Below are 22,348 nucleotides of genomic sequence, written 5' to 3'. Positions count from 1 at the left end.
GCATTCATTAAATACTAGTGGATATTGAGGTCAAAAGTAATACTCTACACAAACACTATACAAGTCTTAATTTGTCTGTGGAGTTAATGGACAAGCTATATTAATATGCATAATTTGGAAGTTGTAAAATGTATTATATTTTGAATTGCTATGTTTTATGTAAATTGACTTTGTAATGTTTGATGCCTTTACTTAACTATTTTTGCACTTTGTTTTGCACTTATGTTCTAAGTCGCCCTGGATAAGTGCGTCTGCCAAGAAATAATGCTTTCCAATGTAAATTATTGTCCTCACACTTTTTTTCTTCCCCCCCCCCAGTTTCAGAATTAAGGAAACGTTTTGAACCGGACTGCTCAGAAATGAACAGGTATGCAAATGACAAATTTAAATTGCACGCATGAGGGATTTGTAATGGGTTGATTGAAGAATTGTCACTCATGAATCATATGAAATATTATATTAATATTAAGTAGTTACATCTTGGTTAAGATGGTTTCCATTTCCACCCCTCTTTTACTCTGTCTACGGACTTAAATCATACATTTACACTCTTGTGCAGGAAAGAGAGAATTGCTCGACGGTTAGAGGGCATCGAGAGCGACTCCCAGCCCGTCCTGCTCCAGAGCTGTGCCGGGTTAGTTTCGCACAGGCTGCTGGAGGAAGATACACCACGATACACTCGGGCCTCTGACCCTTGCAGTCCGTTTGTAGGTAAGTAATTTAGGATAAATTATAATCTTTGAATATCCATGTAAGTTTTGGAAGCTTCTTTAGATGCATCTGCTTTTTTCCAAGATTTAATCTATATATAGAATGGCATACCTATTTGATATTCATAAATCAAATGGACAAGGTCACGTGGAGACTTATTCTCTTCCATTTTGTAATATTTCAAACCAAAATGAAAGCTTGATAATGATTCTGAATTCAAAGCAGTTTAACCTAATATTTGTAAGCCTGTCATCAATTACAAATCCCACCCAATTTTGTTTGGTGTTTTTTTGTCTACAGTTTACTATATATTTTCAGAGATTTTTGAAGATCGAATGTTGATATCCCATCTGCATGTGTGTGTATATGTAATAAATGGTTAAATTAATGGCAAATGTATCTTATGACCTACTTATGAAAACTCATCTCAAGCAGTGGATTTTGGAATGTTAGAAATGTATCCATATTTTTCCCATTCACAGCCAGACGGTTCAGCAAGGAAGAATCTGAGATCGCAGAGACCGAGGTCGCTACTTCAGAGAGGCAGTCCAGAGCCAGATGTCGAGCCGAGCCTCAGACCGATCACGCGGACTCGACCTACAGCTCTGGATCCATGGACAACGCGGGTCCGGACTCCAAGGCAGAGAGGATAGCCAGGTACAAAGCGGAGAGGCGGCGCCAGCTGGCCGAGCGGTATGGGATCTCTTTGGATCAGGAACTGGACACGGAATTCTGCTCCCGGTACACGCGTGTGAGGAAGGAGTCTGACCCGTCAGAGAGGCATCCCCCTGCTGAGCACCATCGGGAGGAGGGGGGCCGAGATCTGAGCTCCCTGTACAGCACCAGGACGGGAATTGTCAGGGAGTCGAGGCAAGCGCCCTCCGAGGAGAATATCTCCCGAGAGGGGCCCGACGGCTTCTCGGAGCGCGAGAGGATGATGAACCTGGAGAACAACAAGCGGGCCCAAGACAGGAGTGCCAAAGCAGGACCATACAACCAGGTGTCCTTCACGGATGTGTCCACCTCTGCCAAGGTCCCTGGAAAGGAGTGCTCCCTCACTGGGGTGCCGAGCTCCCCCCGGCCAGGTCGCCGCTCTTCTCTCCCGTCTCCGAAACATGGCATTTCGCCCGGGGATCTGTTCATCGAGCAGCAGGCCCACAACATCCTCAACAGACAAGGGTGAGTGCCATGCAGCGGTCAGAGTTGTGTAGCGCAGGCAAAGATCCAGGGAGCAGTTTGTGCTTTCTTAAAATACAATTCAGGGATTTTATTTTTCTACTAACTTTCTACAGCAATCTGTCCAACCTCAACCATATTGACCCAGATTGAAATTATTCCGGTCAGTTTTTAATGTAATTATTTACAAGGTCATTCTTTAAGTAGGTCTCTAGCTTTTTGATGTAGTGCAATATTATCTACAGTGACTGTGATTTTATTTTGATTCTGTCCTTGCTATACTGCATTTGTGCAAACATCACAATGATTTACATTTTTACTTTAACCAAATTTTGTAATTCAGAGAGACCAGAATGATTAGTCATTACTACATGCAATGTTATTGCAAAAGCCAAAACGTTTGCAATATTTTAGTGTGAGTGTGTGAGTGTGTGAGTGTGTGAGTGTGTGAGTGTGTGAGTGTGTGAGTGTGTGAGTGTGTGAGTGTGTGAGTGTGTGAGTGTGTGAGTGTGTGAGTGTGTAGTCTTAAACCTCAATGATTCTCTCTTCCTGTGTATCTCACTAGAGATTTAGCCAAGCATGGTGCTAAGCTCAGGTGACTCCAAGCCCACCTTCTGTGCCCCCCCTTTATCTTGACCTTTATTGAAAGACTCGGTGGGACATCATAGGGAAGGTGACCCTTGACCACTGAAGCCCATTCCATGGGGTGGTACTTCCCATGCCATTTTCACCTCTGTCAAATTAATTTCTAAGTTTATCTTTATCTAATTTTATATAATGTGCTTATCAGAAGAAAATCGTACCAATGTATCATGCTCTGGAGGTATTTTAGAATATTTCTGAACTTGACCGCATTTAACAAGTGAAACTGAAAGCCTTGCTAGCAGTTATCCCTATTTCTTTCAGGTTTTTTTTTTTTTTGTCTTGTACGATTCAGACTTCCAATGCCATGTTTTAAATGGTGATTCCATTACAACACAACCTTAAATGCTTGCATGTAGTCTTCACTTCACTTTTCTTTCTTTAAAGCATTGCTTAAGTTGTGCCTGAATACAATGAAAAGCTTGGGTTTCTATACAACTGTTGAAAAAAGCTAAATTACCACAGAACAGTTGGGGACATATGCCTCTTGACTCTTTCCTACCAAGCTGCTCTTGAGTTTCACAACTTGGCAGCTTCTTCCATTTTACATCAGATGGGGATCAGGTTTCACAGCATACCATGCGAGTTATCACTGGGACTGGAATAAGATTACAGCATCCAGTCCACAGCTGGACTTGATAAACTTCAGCATTAGCTCATAAATTAAAGCATAATATTATAAATCCATCTCTCAAGCTGTCCTGTTACTAACAAATGAATCTTGTAGAAAATATGACTCTATTCCTAAATATGTGCCTCCTACAGTATGTATGGCATTCAGATGTGTTTCCAGGGTTTGTCAGAGCTCAGGTCTGGACATCACATTGCAGGATTAAGTGTTCAGACTTCGCCACCGACATTGCAAACTTCAGGTGCCTCACTGCATTTTAGGCTTCATTTTTGTTGACTTGCATGCTGATCAGAATCTTGGCTGTTGAAAGAATGAATACAAAAATATAATAAGGGGATGAATCTGCACTGGAATGATGTCACCCAATACAATTTCTCGGTTAAGGTTGCCTAAGAGATGGTGGTTGTACATCACCCTTTGTTTTATCTTGTTTCCTTTGGCTGTGTGTTTACCTAAGCTGTCTTTTACCGCATTCCTGTGTAGCCCTGTGGTAAAACCAAAGAGCGATTGGTTTCTTCAGAAAGATTCAGAAGGCGAGACACAATCTCTTATCAACTGGCCCTCCAGGTATTATGGGTTGTGTGGATGTGTCTAATCCTTAGACCATTCCTAACAAGAGGTCTTCTAACTCATTTCACCATGTCCATAACATCAGACTCTCAATAATGAAGATCTGTAATAATTATAGTGCCTTCCCACACTTAACAGATTTGTATTTTAAACCACTTTGAATTTTACAGGCTGATTTAAGTGTACTTTGCACTTGTTTTCTAAAAATACTAATTTTGCCAAAAAAAATATTTTCCAAAAAATATTTACTTCCAAGTGTTAATTGTGATTGACCTATACATGTATAACATTTTTAAGTACTTTTAAACCAATTGAACTGTACCCCCATTTTTCCTTTAAGTTATTAATGGTAATTATTGATGGTTATTAATACCTTCTACTATTATTTAATGAAGGTTCTGTCTCACTTACTGTATGCTGTTAGTCAGATTTCAGCAGAGAATCAAATGTGCAGGAAGGCATCCACATATCCTTTAAAATGAATATGTTAACTGACTATATGAAGTCTCTGCATGTTCATTTTATGTCAATGTTTCTCTGGCTTCAGAAACTATTTTTAAAATGGATTCCAGTTGCCTGCTAATTCTGCTGAGTGGGAATAATACTTGCAAAGAAGGGGACAGTTTTAGATTTGAATGAGTCAACCCACTTCTTTGAGTCAACAATCATCCTTCATTCGATCTAATCTGCAAACTCCATGCCCCCATGAACTTCATTGTTCTCCATTTGCTTAATGGGACCCTTAAACTGTAAAACAATGTGGAAGCTGGTTGTTTGTATTTTTTAATTGTATTTTATTTGGTCCATATAATGGATTGTAGTTTTACAGTCGTTTTTTCAAGCAAGTTTGGTAAGTTTTGATGGTTGACTCTGCATCACATGTTAATCTTGACACAATTACCTGCACAAAACTGTACACATTGCATATTGTGCTGTAGCACATGGGTAGATGCTTATTTTAAATGACCCTTGTGGTTCTTGTGGCTCATTTGGCCCTTCAGTGTGGAAGCCACACAAACCAGATGTCATTTAACACAAGGACCTTCAATTTTGATCAGGAACTCAAAGGTGCTCTGCAGCCACACTGTGACTATTTATACATAGTTTGCATTTAAAGAACTGTACTGAAATCTTTAGTAATTTCACAGAGACCATATGGGATTAGGATACTCTGCAGATTAACACCAGCACTGTTTATTTCAATGAGATGGATTCACGTTGCTAGCACCTAAGCAACTGTGAATAATCAAGTATACTTAGAGATTCAGTCAGGTAAGTCAGCCTAACTGTTGATGTGTTGGAATCTTGCATATTGTGGAAATGACAGTATACTCTGATTACGTAGATTACTAGGCCGACCGGGCAAGTGACGCATTCTTTGATTTTCTTTCTTCCCTAAACCCTGAAAGCTGACTAAACTGAATGGCAAGGTTCTAGAAATGTGAGTTTTATGTAAATAAGTTTGTTTTAATTCTGCTTTGTCTGTGCGGTGGGAATGTGACCTTTTTGTCCTATGAGTTTACAGCAGAGGGGACCAGCTTGAATCAGTTTGTGTTGAGAGAACCTCCTTCTGATCCAGTAATCCAATTATCAGCTTCTTGTTGAGCTAAGCTTAATGAATGAACTCTTAAAGAGGCAATCTAGTAACCAGTACTGTCAGTTTAAAAGGAATGTGTCCAGGTGTCCATTTCTAAAAATCCAAACAATTGGCAAAATAGATGTAAACCGTGTTCCATTGCAAAACCAACATAATCTTAAAGTACAATCATAATTACAGTACCATCCAAACTTCAAATCCTTCATGAAGAGGAACAAAAATTTAAATTTAGCAAGAAAATGCAGTGGTATGTTCTGTTTTGGGACTGTGATTATTTCATACAGTACATTATTACATATTTCTAAATGTTCAAATGTATTCAGACTTTGTGTTCATCAACTGCTTTTATAACCTGTAGATGCTTCCTGTAACTTTGTAATCAGTTTATTAAATTCCAAAGAATGGCTTTTGACCACGCTGTGCCTCCTGAGGATCTGATTGACCTTTTTAAAACGCTCTGGGAAGTGTCTCCTCCATGTTACCAATGGTATCTGGACAAATATGCTTCATGTATTTAGAAATATAGGTATGTTTGACAGATATGCTATTAATTTGTGTAGCATGGGTAGTTAACTTTTCTTTGTATCAAGTATTGTATATTTACCACATTGTAATCCAAAACCATTTGAGGATTGAAGTTATTTTAATTCTGTGATTTACTAAGAATTATTGGGACACCAACAAACAAAAGTTTAGCTACAAGAACAAGATTTGTTTAGATTGTTAATACAAGTAATTTAACTCCTCACTGTATTGAAATGTCAAGGAAAACCCAAGGTCAATATGTTAATGTTTTGTCAACATTGAGGTCTAAACTCTCAAGATGCCTACACATCTTATTAGTGAATGTGGTGCAGACTCTGGTAAAATGAGGTGACTGCTATGGAGAGGTCTCTGGAGGACAGGGGGAAGGTAATTCCTTTTGGGCAATTTGCAGCTCTGGCGAACGGTACACCAATCCTGTCCAGACATGATGAATCATTGTTCAGCTGGGACACTTCTGTGAATTGAGGATGCAGCAGCTGGGCCTGCCAGAGCCTTGAGTAGCATGGCCAGGTGATGCTTGAAATGTCCGTCTCAGGCATCTGATTGTGCTGTGTAGGCTTTGTCAGCCCTTTAAGGGTTTGTTTTTAGAACTTATCCAAAAAAGATTAAGGAAATGCATCTTGCCAAGCTTTTTGCATTTTAATATAGTTTAAGATGACCTCGGTTGCAACAGTGTAGGTTATTAAAGTGCTTTGTACAAAACAACAGGAAGGATAATAAATTGGCTGAGCTCATTTACAAATCTGCTTGGAATGTCTGAGGAGCAGATGTCTGAATCTGCCCAGATTATCCCACTTGAGGGAGAGGCTAAGAACAACACTGTCATTGTTCAGGGTACCTTGGTGGACTTTATAAGAATAAGATCACACTGAAATGCATAACATTACAATTTATCACTTTGTGTGATCTTGATGAAGGCTTTTGAGACCAAATTGAGTGTTCTTGGGCTTTTTGTGAGTAAAATTAGTAACTTTTTCCATTTTTAGTGTGATCTGTTTTTTGTATTCAGTTTTTCTTTTTGGAACTACCTACCAGTATGTTTTTATTACTTTTGGATGATTCGTTTCTCCCGGACCTATATTATTATCTATATCTACTTTGGTAGACTTTCATGGGCATTATGAAACTTATGTAATGCTTACATGAATAATGAAGTGTTCATTATTTTTTTAATTGTACTTGTTTTGCTGGCTTTATTCAGTTCGAGGGGGTGGGGGCAAGGGGGCTGAAGAGTCTTTTTTTATATATATCAGTGGAGAGATTAGAGGCACTCAGGCTGTCGAGTATTAAAGGGACAAGCAGGGTCAAAAGTTGATGGCCCTGTTCATATCTGCATTTTAAAAAGAAATGTATACAAAAATAACATCGCTCACTTGATCAGTCTGTAGACCTTTGTTTGTAATTAACATGTGTTTGTGCCTTTTCTAAGCATAACCCTTCTGCTTTTAAGAAATCGGACCATTGACTATAAGAAATTGAAACGGCTAAATATACCACATACTCCATAGAACAAATTCATAGCAGAATTGAATAAGCATCTTGTTTACTCAAGACCCAGACACTGTATTTGTAGTCAGTGAAAGCCTTCAAATCATTCTTCTCAAAAAAAAAAAAAAAAAAAAAAGTCTAGAGAATGTATGGCTTTGGGTGTAACATGGGTGTAATCAATTAAATCTGTTTTGTAGATTTGAGATGCTAATACGTGCTTTGTAAACTTACTCCTCTTACTTAGATGTTTCCAATCATTAATTGCGCTTTACAGACTTTGCTACCCATTTCTTTCTCATTTCATTGCAGGAAGGGATTATCTTTAGTGATTCTCGCTAAAGTATTTCTTAGGGGATTTTGCACCAGTGTTTATACCAAATCTGATGAGGGGAAAGATTTCCCAATTTGATGTATGCAGTTCTTGACATTTGGTACTAAAGAGTTTTAATCCTTTTTCTTTCTTAAAGAATTAAAGTTAGAGAGAGACTGGCGAAAGAGGAAGGTGTGCGAGGAAGCCCAGAGCTTGCTACAGAAAGAGCAGCTTCCAGGAGACATCAGGTGTCCACTCCTTATGTGCCGTTTCACTCCGAATCCTCCACCTTTGATAGAGTGACCGCTGCTCACCCAAATGTGGTGCGCCAGCCGGCATATGGCTTCATACAATCTGCCGGCCAAGTTCAGAGTGCCAAATCTGTGACAATGGGGGAGATGGAAGATGGTGCCAGTCAAAGCAATCGCTCCGTGCCAACTAGCTCTGCAACAAAAGCCCAGGGTGCGTATGAGGAGGAGTCTGATAGATGGGCCATTGGAGATTACAGTCATGGAGGCCAGTCTGACAGTAAACACCCAGTCAGAACCGAGGGCCTCCTCAAAAGCAGGAAGGCTGTCCTGCCTTCTGAAATCCGCAGGAGGGAAAAGAGTCACGAGGACCCGCACAGAGTGGGGGATGAGGAGCAGCCTGCTGTATCTCGGTACGCTGCATACAGGCCTCACCTTGATTCAGAAGTAGTTCCCAGATCCATGGAGGTCGCATCTTGGCAGCAAACTGATGATCTTCAGAGCCGAGCGAACGAAACCCTGCAAAGAAGTGACACAGCCGTGTATCTGAGGGGATCAGGATTGGCTCCAGCAAGGCATAGGGGGCAAGGCCAGGAGGTGTCCACAGCCAAGCACAAGATGCTGACACGCTCGATGTCGGATTTTGGAATTGGACCGAGGTTGTCGGTCTTCAGAAATCTCGAACCGTCTCCGAACAAAGAGATGGTGTTCCACAGCGCTGACGGTAGCATGCCGAATGGAGATCTCAGTTCATTAGACACCAGGGTGTCTGTTGCTCAGCTCCGTCACACTTACCTGGAAAGTGCCAATGCCAGCAAGAAGCAAGAACTGTAGGTGGTATTTTGGAATACTGACCCTTTTCTAATTCTAAATAATCAGTTTGATTATTTGCACGGTCTTAATATGTAGGATTTCATAGAATGACTAAATTCGGAGTGTTTTGCTGCCTGGACCATGTAAGACACCTTGAAGCTTAGCTCACTGCCTGTGTCTTCAGGAGCAGGCTAATTAACTACAGTGTTTGTCCTAATCCTGCTGCGTCTGCTTCTCACCTAAACTAGTGGCAAACATGTAGCTGGAATGTGTGCAATACATCCATGCATGGTGTTGGCATGTGGTGTGATGTAACGACACTAATTTAAAATTCCGGGGTTGGGTTGCAGGGGAAAACCACCTCTGTTTTTTAAATTGCTTCATCTCTGCATCCTCTCTTTCTCCCATCTCTTCTTTTTGTTTGTTATTGTTTTCTCTCCTCTTTCTCGACTCCTGGACTTTTCCTTACACACGCTTAAAGGGAGGCTAAGGTAGAGCTGGCAACGTCAGGTCTTGATTCTGGCAAAGCTGAGCGAGAAAGGGGCACTCGGCGGCCAAGGCGCTATATTTCTCCTGGGGAAAGTCGAAAGACCTCTGAGAGGTTTAGGACTCAGCCTATCACTTCTGCAGAGCGTCTGGAAACTGATAGGTAGGCTTGAGGTGCATAGTTGAGGTCTCCCTTGTGAATTGTGTGTAAACATCCAAACCTGAGATTTCCTCTCCAGTCCGGGCTTTTGTTTCAGTTTGACAATTGACTTTGTAGTTCATTCTAACAATGGGGTGGAAATATGATCATGGCATATAAACTTAAACTATAAACAATTCACTTAACTGAAATAAAATCCTGGTCTGGGCAATTGTGACCCAACCCTGGTCTAAACATGTTTAAAAAAACAAAACCGAGGATTTGACCTCCTGTATTTTTGTTCATCTTATGATCGTCAATAGTCCACCACTCTGCATGCAAGATGGTGGATTTATGAATGTCCAACAGAATGGTGTGTATTCTCTGGAGACGGACATGATAAAAGGTCCATTAACAAGAGACTGCAAACTCTGTGCACAAGCAGCCCATGTGACTGGCCCTCATGAATCGCCCATTGTTGTTCTCTGCGAACGTGCTGCTCCTACCCTGGTCTGAAGTCCAGAACAGTAGAGCGGTTTTAGGGCTAATACTGTAGGTTTAGCAACTTTATTAGCAATGCTGTTTCCATCTTGTTTCCTAATCATCCATCACATTTTTATTCCTACTCATGAGAACTGCTTCTCTTCGACCTCTGCTACGCAGCAGCAAGTATACTATAGATTCCAGTCCATGGTTTTTAGTTTAGTTTTCTTTTCCACCTAGTGATGGGTTTTTGCAGTTGTTAACTGGTGTTTTTAACTCGCAGGTCATGTCTGAGTCCGGAGGTCCAGAACACAGAAGGCAAGTATTAGCAGTGGGGGGTTGGGGGTGAGAATTGTTTTTTGGCAAACAAATAATGCACTCATATTGTGAGGTAATTTAATGAAACCAGATAGTTGCTTTTCAGAATTTAAGTATTTAACTTGGTGATATTGGGTTATATATGCATTGGTTGATAAATCATTTAAACTTTTTAATGCACAATTATTACATTAAAAAATGTATACTACAATTTATAGAATGTATTTTATAAGGATAGGATTTAGTATTTAGATTTAGTTTTGGCATAGGATGTTTATTATAAGTACTGTACATTTTCAAGCTTTATTGTTGCAGTGCATTTGTGATAATTTTTTTTCATTAAAATTTATTTTATTCAGTGGATGAAGAAAAGCTTGATGAGAGAGCCAAGCTGAGTGTAGCTGCCAAGAGGTCACTTTTCAGGGTATCTATCTTTTTTCTTTTCTTGGTTCTCTCAGTTTCTAGTCATGCACTTGTGGATTCACTCTGAGTTGCAATTGTATGTAGTATTGTGGCACGTGTTCAGTATGGAGGAGAGCTTTTCCTTCAGTTCCCAGCTGTCCTGTTTTCCATACGTTAAAGATAAATGAGCAGGATTCTCAGTGTATTTACACTAGTTACTGTTTTTGTGTACAGATGTTCAAATGCATTACAAAATACAAGTTTGACTGTTAAAGCAGTTCTCCTAATTTCAGTTTCATAATATAGATGATCTTTGTTTTTTGTGAATCAAACATTACAGATCTATTCGTTTGAAAGATTGGCAAAGGCCTTGCAGAGTATTGGCAGCGTTCTTGTATAGTGCGTGTGGCAGTGTACAGTTCTGTAAATGGCATATTGACTCTTCCTTCAATGCGGTCCGTCCCCTGCTTTGTTAGGAGCTGGAGAAGAGCGTCGATGTCCCGGCCGGGCCCAAACCCCGCTCCCGCAACGCCGCTGTGGAGAGACGACTAAGGCGAGGGCAGGACCGCTCCCGCACGCAGCCTGTCACCACCGAGGAGGTTGTCATCGCTGCTACGTACGTGTCTTGACAGTTGCCATTTGAGTGGGCCTGGGCTCAGAGACTGTTCCCATTGTAATCTGGAAAGGTTTTCTTGATCCAGTGCAAGCAAACGTTTTATTAGCAAATTGGCTCAGAATTGTGTATTTCAAACGGTTTTCAGCAGGGGTCCTGTTCCCCCTGAAGAAAGGGAAAAAAAAATATTTCCAATAATAAAACCCAATTGCTTGTTAATACAGAATATTATATCTGCTGATTTATACGAACTCATGTGCATGCCGTCTGGGTTTATGGCTAGAGTTTGGTATCGATTTCCACTGAACTCGCATCTGGAAGGGTTTGGTAAAATTGTATACAAGGTGGTTTCTGTAAGACTGATCAGAGCTGGGAAGTTGGCAGTACAATGGCACCTCTGGGGGAAAGTAGTGAAAATGGGCAGATAAACAGCTTTCCTTTATGCAAACTGGAGACTCGTACATTTATTTATGAGTTTGATTTGTTCCTTTTTAGACCTGGATATAATTCATTCCGTATACTTTTTATTTTTACTGTGGTTTTGTGGGTTTTAATGTAGAAAATGTTCCGGACATACAGATTGCCTGTTGTGTGGTATGAAGACACTGTTCTCTCCTTAATGTGTTCTCGCTCATTAAGTGTTATGACTTCTCTCATCCCTCTGCCATCTTCCACTCCTTGTGACACACAGTGTACCTGCTTCATCCTCACAAACCGTGACTGTCCACACAACCGTAGCAAGAATACCTAGTCCCACAGTAGTAAGCACCAGTGTGCACACCATCAGGTACTTTCAAAGTCTGGGCATGACGGGTCAAGCTTGTATACTAACCACACTAAAAGGAAAGTGTTTTCCAGTCACTGATCTAGATCTCAAGCATGGCTGAATAATTCATCTGGAGTGTCAAGTAATTGTTTAGCAATCTAATTACATTACATTAGAATTTATTTTAAAAACTTGTTGCAGAAAAATAATCACACAAATATCATACCGTTTTTCATTTAAAGGACAACCTTATGTTATCAAAGTTTTATGAGTTTTATTTGATGAGATTAGTTTATTCAAGAAAATGAATGCATAGCGATTTATTTTTAATGCTAAAAATTCTGCCTTTTCTGGGAGGTGGGGGCGAAGAGTGATTAAAGTTGAGATTGCACGTCTGTGAGCTTAGGAAAGTCTTTTGTATTTTTCTGGAAGGCTTTCGATGTTGGTCTCCTAAGCATTGCCGGGAGACTCTAATGTTCTCCATCATGGAGGCATGTAGTTAAACTGCATACATTTATAAAGTAATGAATGTGTGGATGGAAGATTCCCCGAGTCTAAAAACAGGTTTTAAACAGCTGACTTGAAATTGTATATGAATGCAGAAACTGTTGCATAATTTGCATTTTAAGTGTTTTCCTTTGTACGCTTGTTGCTAATTCAATAAACAAGCTTTTTTTTTTGTTGCACTCTCCAATTAAAGTGCAGAAGTGCCATTTAATTGGTCTCATCTGTATTCTTAAACACCAAAGATTCAGGAACTAAATAAGATGCATGATAAAGTGGAGTGTGCTCACACTCCACTGTAAAGAATACAATCGCTGAGATCATTAAATGAATCCATAATTCTGCATTGTATTTATTTCCAATATACATGATTACATTTTTTGTAGTGGTCTGCAATTTCTGCTTTTCAGTGGTAAAGGTTTTAGCCTTCCGTATTGAAAACAAGTCTGATGTTGGTTGTGTAACACTTCACATTCAGTGCTGTGGTGTGAGGTATAAAGAGTTCAGATGAAATCCACAGGGCTTTATTTTTAGGGAGCCTATTTCTGGTGTTGAGCTCAGGGTTCATAATAGCAGCTCACAGACACAAAAGAGAGCCCTTCGCTGCCCACATTCAAAAGGGCCTCTTGCTTTCCAAAGGTTTTGAGTAAACTTGTCAGCCACTAACCCAAGAAAGTCATATGTCGAAAGTATTTTATTTGTCTCTTTTTTTGCATACAAAATCGATTTTAACCATTTTATTTTGGAAAAACAAACTAGCCTATGGAATTGCCTTATCCATGTTTCTTTAGTTACATACTAATGTTTGTATGCCTTTTTTTCTTTCTGTGCCTATGCATGGGTGTGTTACCGCTTTTTTTTTTTTTTTTTTTTTTGTTGCATGGCGCCATCTGCTGCTCGCACTTGCCATGCAGGTTTTACACACACTGAAGGACCTTTTTAACTAAATCAGTTGGTGTGCTGTACATTAAAAAGTAACAGTCTGATTGCTTATTGAAATAGTCTCATCCCCTTTATCAAATTTTATCTAGGTTGGAAGAGTGACAAGTGGAATGATGAGCTCTAATTTTGTTGTAGGAAACTCAAATGTAACAATATTATGAAACTCATGAAACCTAAAAATGAGGGCTTGTCTGCTAACATGCACACTTGTAAAGCCGCTGCTAAACAATAACCTAGCATGCCAAAACTGAAGCGTGTGATGGACTGCAACATGGGAAAGCATCAGTTAGGTTACCCAACAACTATGAATCTTTTGTCTGCCTTTGTGGCGATTGTGCTTCCATAGTCTGCCTAAAACGGAAAACTCAAGCTCAAAACTAAAACGATTTAAAAGCATAGGACTTGTAGACAAACATTGCTTACTACTTGTAAACTTTGTGGCATCCTGTGGGATGAAAAAAGGACACATTTTAAATAGATTTTTTTAAACTTGCACCGGTTTGAATAACTTAATTTGACACTGTCATTGTTTGCACTGGTTTCATTTGAAAGCAGTTTTATTTTAAATGTCTATTTATAACGCGTCTTGATTTCTTCAATAGTTTGCAGGCAGCTTCGCAGCAGAGCTCTTTAGCCAGAGAGCAAGCGAAGGAAGCCGGGGAAGCCAAGGACACTGCCGCAGAGGAGCAGTCCGAGGAGCCTGACCTGTCCACTCTCAGCCTGGCCGAGAAGATGGCCCTCTTCAACCGCCTGGCTCAGCCCACCACCAAGGTGGTGTCGAGGGCCAGGACGGACATCCGCCAGCGGAGATCCAACGCACGCTACCAGACACAGCCCATCACCCTGGGAGAGGTGGAGCAGGTATGGAGCACGTCTTTTTCGCCGCCAGTCCCTTGTTTAGGATTTAGTCACGGTTTAACCCAGAGAACACCTATTGAAGCCTAGGCCTCAGTCAGATTTTATGATGCATTGGTCTTCCCCTTTTTATTTTTCTCCCACTTTTGTGTTGCCGCCCCCCCATTCTAGTTCAGTTTCAGGCAGCATTCACACAGTATTTTTTCCAGTCCTCTCCTGACCCGCTTGCCTCTTACAACACGGAAATGGTTCCAAACAAAACATTCGATACCTTTAGTGAGGGAAGTCTTTCTGAGCAAATCTGAACCGGATAGAATAGCTTCCTCAGGATTTCCTTCAGTGAAGGGGTGGGATTGGTACTTTTACACACTGATATTTTTAATGTACTAATGTTATTTTTGGCATTAGTGCAGAAGTGATTTTAATAATGCAGTTACATGACTTAAGTATAAGTCATTGGCAATTTGTGTGTGATTTTATTTTTCTAGAAGCTGTAGCCATCAAAACATCTTGTTTGCCTGACAGGATTAACATTTATGGATGCTTTCTTAAGCAGCATATAATAATGATAAAGTACACGTAAATAATCCATGTCTCTGGTACAGGAAATAGTACCTACAGGTCCTTCCCTGCTGACCAATGGCATTTTAGATCCCCTGCAGAGAGAGGTACACTCTGTGCAAGTAAGGCGGACCCCCCCCTCGAGACATGCGCATGCAGTGGTCAAGCACCTGTTTGCTGCATACTAAGTTTGAACTGTTCGATTTGTATTTGTTTCTTGGATACTGTATTTGCTTTGGTTTTAATTTGGCTCAGCAGCTAAAGTTTATTTTTAATAGTACAGTTTTTTAGGTTTGCACAGTCTTTGCAGTTAAAATGAATAAGACCATGCACAATTGTATTACATTTTCTCATTTATAAAGGGTGTGCAAACTTGTGTTCGTGTTTGAAAAGCTGTGTGTATGTAAAGGTTAAGATTTCAGCATTGAGTGGAAAAATATGTAAATCACAATCTGCTAATTGAAAACGTCTGACATTATCAGTGCTGTCAACGATGGTTCATTATCTCTAAAATGAATAAAAGACTGAGACATTTCCCGACTCATGCATGCCCCATAATTAACTGTATTCCAGAATCCAGATACCTGTAGCCATGGTAATGAAAGACAAAAACAGTAACTTTGCTTAGCATGTTAAAGTTTTAATGACTTTTTAAAATTTGTGGAAAAGTAAGCACGGTTTTTGAAAACAAATAAAAACCATCTCAATGAGCAGAGTGTGATCTGAGCTCGGGTTTTTACATGCAATGCTCATATTCACTCATTTAAGTGTGATGCATATGCATTCGAATTAAAGTATGTTAATTATATATGTATAAAATGATGGGGTCTCATGGACAATCTTACTGAAATGCAGCTAATCGGGAAAATTATATTGATTTTATATGAAAATATAGATCCTTTTCAAAAGATTGCCAGAAATAGCATTTCTATAACCTGGTATCATCTTTACAAAATACATTATCTCTTATGAAAGTGTGCACATTTATTTTACTATGCAAGCTATGCTGCTGGGAAGAGTATGTGTATTACCCTTTAAATCAACATTAAAATGGATAATTTCTCTCCATTAATTATTTTCCTTTATAATAAATACATTTAAATGATTTTCCAAAACTGCCCTACAACTAGTTGTTTAGCTAGACAACAATAAACCAAACTTCCCAGTGAATGCTGACTGTGCAGTAGCATACGAACAGTCATTTCAGCTGCTCGGGCGGAAGTTTGGACAAACAATTTTAATTTTACAACAAGGAAGGAATTATGTGTTCAGAGAAACCACTCTATCAATATGCAGTTAATGTGGGATGGTGATCAGTCAACACACACACGCGCAACCCAGCTGCACAACTTTCCAAGTAAATGTGCATTACTCTTGGAAAGCTTTCCCATGAGAGTCTTCGGTATGGTCTTTAAATGGGCCACTGTTATGTGTTCAGTGATGCAAACATGAGTAGATGAAGAATTAGACTTAGGAACAATGCACAATGTAGTGCTCCATCCAGTATAATCTGAACAATACGTAACTTGTTGCTCGTGAAGTTCTGGTCCATCGTTTATGTGCATCTTATTGGAGATGCCGCAAGGATTAAATATACCAACAAAGTTGTGTAGTTACCAATTCATGCAAGTTCATAATATTCCCAAGCATATGCCACCATCAATAGGATGCATCAAAGTTGAACTTGCAAATATTCTCAAATTTGTGGCTCTTGCTTGATAGGGGATTTAGAGTGATTTTAAGCAAGTTACTTGAATGACCTTACCTTTAAAAATACATTGAACAAAATTTAGTTTCTTGAAAATATTACAGCTTTATGTCCACTTTCAGGGTATAGTAGTGTAACTAAAGAGCACTGAAAGTGACATCTTAACCTGCATCTCCAATCAAAATGTCTTGTACGTAGTCCAAGCATAGTGCTGCATATTTTCAATACATTAGGGAAAAAATGAAGACAAAATAAAATTATTGTATAGACCTATAACATTTCAACTAATTGTAGAGTCTCAGCGTGAAATATGATGGTTTTAAATCATGCCTCCATTAATGCTCAATTTGCCCTTTTTTAAATGAGCGCTGTTGTTGGCTGCTGCTCTAATCATTGTGTATTGTTATGATCTACGGGAGATGACCAGCATGGCTTATGGGGAAATCTCATTATAAACCCAGCCTCCACTTTGATCAACAGGATGTAAAATGAGTCACTTGTGATGCGACTTTGATTACTCAGCATGATTGATTTGGCTTTTTTTTTTTTTTTTATCTGTACAGTCTTGTCCATAACCTCAGTTTCAGTCCTTCTCTGCAACCAAACCCCAGCATTGTCTTCAATTCAAACATGTTTTTTGTCTGTAAACACTGCCTTCCACAGCTGCAGAATGGAGGAGGAGGAGGAAAGCTAGGACCTTTGTCGCCTTCTATTGTGAAGTCTGTAGCGGCAGCCGCATCTCAGGCAACCATGGTGTCTACAGCCCATGCAGGGGATATACACCTTGGAAAGTGCTCTCCCTCCACAGAGGGGAGTCTCCTGTCCGGCCGCGAGTCTTATGAGAGAGCCGTCCCCAAGTACCACAGCCCAGCCCCTAGTGCTGACATCACCGTGCACAATGCAGCAGCCCCCGAACGGTGCTCTCCACCCCTGACAGAGCAGCAGCCACCACAGCAGCAGCCGGCAGAGATCAAAGGCGTGTTTCACAGCTACTCGGTTGCCGGGCAGCGACAGGAAGAAGCGTACAGAGCCGCGAGAGAAGAAAGCAGCAGCAGCAGCAGCAGCAGCAAAAGGAAGCACAACTCGCCAGACGGAGACGGCAGGCAGCAGGCCCCCCCGCAGCCAGGTGGGAGTGAATGGGATGCAGATTTGCAAGCGCTGAGGCACAGCCCCCCCAGGAGGAGCAGCAGGGAGCAGCAGGACCCCGACACCTCACCGGCAGCTGAGCTCCACAGCCCCCTCAAGACAGAGTGCGCCGTTGTGCTGGAGAGGCAGGAGGCCAGGGGGGTCCTGAGAGAGAGGCAGCCCCCGCAGGAGCTGTTCGAATCGGAGAGTGTCCTGAAATCCCGGGCAGTCATCTCAGGTAAGGGCTTAGGGCAGTGCCTGTCTTGCTTGAGTGGGGGGGAAAGAGCATTTATCCTCACTAGTTAATTGCATTTTTTGCGTGTGTGTTCTTTTGTTACATGTGTTGCATCTTATTGTAATGCATGGGAGCAACCATGCCCTCATACAAGGGTAGTAAAAAGGCGGTGGTGTGTAAAACCAGGTTGAATGTAATGCAGTCTTTTTTTTTCTTCGAGGGGTGGAAAACCATTGCTCTTATCTGATATATTACATCCTGTCTATTACAAAGCAAAATTTTAACAACAAAGGGAATCATAAATTATTCGTATTTCTTTGTATTTGGATTTCATGTCTCAACACTAGATCCATGTGTTTCAGCCTTATCAGAAAAGCAAATGTCCCAAACTATATGTTTTGTAATGCATAAGCATTTCCTGTACTGTCTGAGATCTTTATGATGCACAGTCTGTGGTTGTGAGCTTTCCCTTATTTGTCAGAGCAGACAGTATGGTTTTCCTGTTTGGTTCATAGTTTTATCAGCTCTTTACAGCAACATAGTTTTTCGTTTGACGTTTCTCAGCACCCAGTTGTACACCATGGAAAAATACAAAAACGACGACTGATTGTAAACAGCCAAGAGAAATTACTTCTTAATTCAAGTTTTAGTGTTAATAGGTGTCAGGACTAAAAAAAAAAAAGAAATGCTAGATTTCTTTCTAGATACATTTTTTTTACCACCATGTTATTTGCTCAGTTCCTCAAGTCGTCTTTGTAACTTGTGAAAGTCAGGCAGACAATTTGGATTTGAAAACCTCTGGATCTCTTCACACGGCAGTTAAAGTGTGTGCTTTTTTTTTCTCTCCTTGTGCTGTGGACAATTTGTATTCAAACCGCTGCTTGGAAGTGATTTACTGTAACGCAGATCTGCTAACGCTGTCCTGTGTTGTGTACCTCTGTGCAGAGCTGCTGGAACCCAGCGCTCCAGTGAGAGCAGGCACTGCAACGGCAAGGAGTGTCTCGCACGCTTCCAATGCTCTGCCCTCGATACTGCAGCCATCGGAGACCAGAGAAGACACGGGCTTCATCGTCCACCCCGAGCTCATCTCTGCCAAGGAGAACCAGGCTGACAATAGTGAGGAATACTCGGACACCATGTCTGCTAAACAAATGTCAATCAAAGAGAGGTAATTAATCTTGTCTGAACGCCTCGCTGCTTTGTGTGTGTGCTCAATACAGAGCTTTATCCACCAGTAGTTTTGTCGACAGTCCTTGTGTGTGTCTGGGAATTATCGCTCAAATGCAGTGCTGGATGATGAATGATTCACAACAGCATAGCTCATGTATGTTTTGAATTTCTAAGATTGTGAAATTGTAAAGTTTTATTTTATTGTTGGTTAGCATATGTGTTTAATTACAGAGCAGTTTCAATAAGTGTTACTGGATTATCTTTCTTACAATGCTTTGCCTCAATTGTACTGCTTTGGCTGGTAAAGGATTGGGCTGGAGATATTTAAGGCTTTGTAGTTACCCTTCAGCAGGTGAATTGATGCTCACCTTGATTCTCATTGTGGGAATGTAGGTTGCGTTTGTGAGTTTGACAGGAGTTGTGGGGATTTATTTTAGGAAGCAGTGCTGTGAATTAACACTGAGCTTTCAAGGAGAGGCGGCCGGGGCGATCTAACCTCATTCTGTTCAGAGTTGGAAGGAAATTAGGTTGCTTTGTTTCTGGTGTACAAATTCAAAGTGTAAGCAATAATTTCCCTTCCTGCGTTCAGTTTCCTTGTTTCACAAAATTTGTTGCCGTTTTCTGGCATCTGTTCTGATCTTTTTCTGATTTATTTCTCCCCCACTGTATTTGTATTTATTTTATTTAAAGATGCTTTGGAAATTTGGGGATAGGTGTTATTGCAGTGGAAGTACTCATTACATCAGGTAAATGATGTAAGTTAGGAAAGTCACCATTGCTGTCAAATGAAACAGACTTGTATGTACATTGGCCTAGACCAAATCAAAATGTGACTCACCTGCTATTCTCAAATTATAATCCAATATTTGTATTTATTGATTTAAATTTGTCTTTTCCCTTTGAATCTGTCAGAGCCAGAGCAGGTCTTCTGTGCATGAGAACAAAGCATTGAGACAGCACGTCACCTCAAAGTGCTGTCACTTAATTGCTGAACTTAGTCATACTAAATGTTTTGCGATCAGTGCATTTAAGTTACGGTCATCTCCAATATAATACAAGTTTAAATCATATTTCTAATTAGATATTTTACTAAATGTTGTGCTGACTCACGCAAAGAGGGTTAGTGGTTCAGCTTCTGACTTGCACATTTGTTCATAGTGCATGTTTTTAGATACTGGTTGTGCTCTGAAAGAGGTGGAAGAGAAACACTTTAAAAGGTTTCCAAGTTATTTCTTGACTTCTTTCTGCCAGTATTGTAATTACTTATTTTTTCCTTAATTATTTGCCCTGTATGTTTTTGACAAATGTTTCATAGATTAACTTGGCAAGTAAAACTGTTTAAGCTGTAATACATTTGAGAATTGAAAACAACAAACATAAGGAATGCATCCCTGATGGGGGTGGAGTCTGGATGCAAAATCATACTCATGCACGCTTTGAAATACTCAACTACTTTTAATTAAATGTACTTGCTTTAAATGTTCTCAGTTTTGTGGATCAGTTTGTTTCCCAGTTGTGATGCATAGTTTTTTTTTTTGCACCCTTTGCAGGGTAGCCAAAGAGCACTTTATAGATGGATAAATGGACAGCAACAAAATAAACCATTTATAAAAAAAATAAACCATTTGGCACAGAGAAGAGAAACAATAACAAATGTAAACCTATATTATAGGAGTGAATATCTGTACTTTGACTTTTTCCTTTTTAACAAGTGTAATTCTGTTGCAGAATGTCATTCTTCTGGCTCCTTCCAGTCTCTCCTCTTTCCATGTGCCATAAACTACCACCGCTGTATATAAATACTGTCACAGGGCTATGCAGGAATCGCAGGAGGCATAAAGGCCACATATTCTTCCTTCTTAGGCTGGCTCTGCTAAAGAAGAGCGGGGAGGAAGACTGGAGGAACAGGATCAACAAAAAGCAGGATGCCGTGAGAGTGGCGGTGACTGAGCGTCACGCGCAGCTGTGGGAGGTGGAGCAAAGCTTCAAAAAGAAGGTAACCTGACTTGTTGCTTCAGAGCCGTACTTTTAACAGTATCTTTAACAGCTATGCTGAACGGAGGATGGGGTTGGGGGGGGAGGGCTGGAGGGACCATCATCGATCTGGCTATAAAGAAAAAGGATATGATCCCGAGTTTTGCACATCTCGTTTTGATCCCACACACCTCAATTTCATTGATCATTTTTTGATTTTGTCAGTACCGTCTTCAATTATACCACATAAGATATATAAATTCCTGTCTGTGATCTTGTTTTTGTTTCATATACATTTGCTTTTTAAATTATGGATTTTTAATTTTATCATTATATGCATATTTACATTTGTGGGGACAGTTCTCCAAGGCTGGCGCTAAACTCACTAAGTGTAAGAAGTCAAACTTGTTGTTCAATCCTCACGTTTACATCTCAGGCGCTTACCAAGTTGAGAAAATCAAGCCGCTGCAGTGATCTTAGCCTGTAATCACAATGATAGTACCTGTTATGCCCATTTGCTGGTCTGAATGGCTAATTGTGTGTGTCCGGTATCACTGACTAATGATAATACACACAGTCTACTACTTGCAGTCTTTTTCCATGTGAATCGTTTGCCTATTATACCTATAAAATACTCGTCTTCCGAAAAGAGCTATGTTCTTATTTTTATTTGACTGTGTAGAAGATGTATAATTCTGAATCAGCCCATGGGGAATTTTGAGTATCAATTATTCGAATTGCATTAAAAGACCCTTAAAACTAATTTTCCTTCCATCCAGAGATCTAGACCTTAAAAGCGGGAATATATTCCAGTACTGTCCTAGATTACAAATATAAAAGGGAGAGGAATGAACGCAGTCATTAATAATGTTTAACTGGGGAAGATGTGGGTTTTGAAAGCATTCACTTTTGTTGTCTCTGTCTGCGTGGCTCTTCAGTTTTAAGCTTTCGTTCGGAGCAGATTTTCACCTGGTATGTTTTATGAGCTTGTATTATCACAATCTCTCAATGTGTGTACACTTCTTCAGTCCGGTCGTTCTTAAATTCAATAAACTGACCTGATTTCTGATCATAATCTTCAAAATTGTAAGATGCATCTTTCACACAATTGTAAGCAGAAATGCATATTTAAATACAACTTCTGTACCACTTGTAAAACCGCATTATAGTTTTCAGTTTTTGTTATTTTATTTTCCAATTTATTGTTGTAAATCATACCTTGTCATTAAGATAAATATTTTAAGTAGATCTCATGGAGGGAATGTGGTAATGTAAATTTGTAAAATGTATCTCGTCTGACAACATTATCTCTGTCAGTATGTCTATCTGTCCCAA

The 22,348-nt window shown here is 40.1% G+C and overlaps 1 protein-coding gene across 5 annotated transcripts in view; it reads left to right on the top strand.

Annotated features, from left to right (window-relative positions):
• Positions 1–22,348, top strand: part of svila (supervillin a) — a 57,333-nt gene that overhangs the window by 8,768 nt on the left and 26,217 nt on the right. The window contains exons 4-18 of one of the 5 annotated variants that reach the window (XM_066717792.1): positions 319–367; positions 560–711; positions 1,194–1,890; positions 3,644–3,727; positions 7,829–8,749; positions 9,214–9,381; positions 10,124–10,158; positions 10,518–10,582; positions 11,037–11,176; positions 11,865–11,960; positions 13,988–14,246; positions 14,846–14,923; positions 17,173–17,872; positions 18,815–19,037; positions 20,903–21,035. In XM_066717792.1, coding sequence (XP_066573889.1) covers positions 319–367; positions 560–711; positions 1,194–1,890; positions 3,644–3,727; positions 7,829–8,749; positions 9,214–9,381; positions 10,124–10,158; positions 10,518–10,582; positions 11,037–11,176; positions 11,865–11,960; positions 13,988–14,246; positions 14,846–14,923; positions 17,173–17,872; positions 18,815–19,037; positions 20,903–21,035 — 3,800 coding nt within the window. The remainder of the gene's footprint in view (positions 1–318; positions 368–559; positions 712–1,193; positions 1,891–3,643; positions 3,728–7,828; positions 8,750–9,213; positions 9,382–10,123; positions 10,159–10,517; positions 10,583–11,036; positions 11,177–11,864; positions 11,961–13,987; positions 14,247–14,845; positions 14,924–17,172; positions 17,873–18,814; positions 19,038–20,902; positions 21,036–22,348) is intronic. The other 4 variants (XM_066717793.1, XM_066717796.1, XM_066717794.1 and 1 more) reach the window with 4 other exon arrangements.

This window comes from Amia ocellicauda, chromosome 2, assembly GCF_036373705.1.
Source record: "Amia ocellicauda isolate fAmiCal2 chromosome 2, fAmiCal2.hap1, whole genome shotgun sequence".
Taxonomy (NCBI): Eukaryota; Metazoa; Chordata; class Actinopteri; order Amiiformes; family Amiidae; genus Amia; species Amia ocellicauda.
Note: the sequence above shows the minus strand (reverse complement) of the source record. Positions and strands in the feature narration are given on the sequence as shown.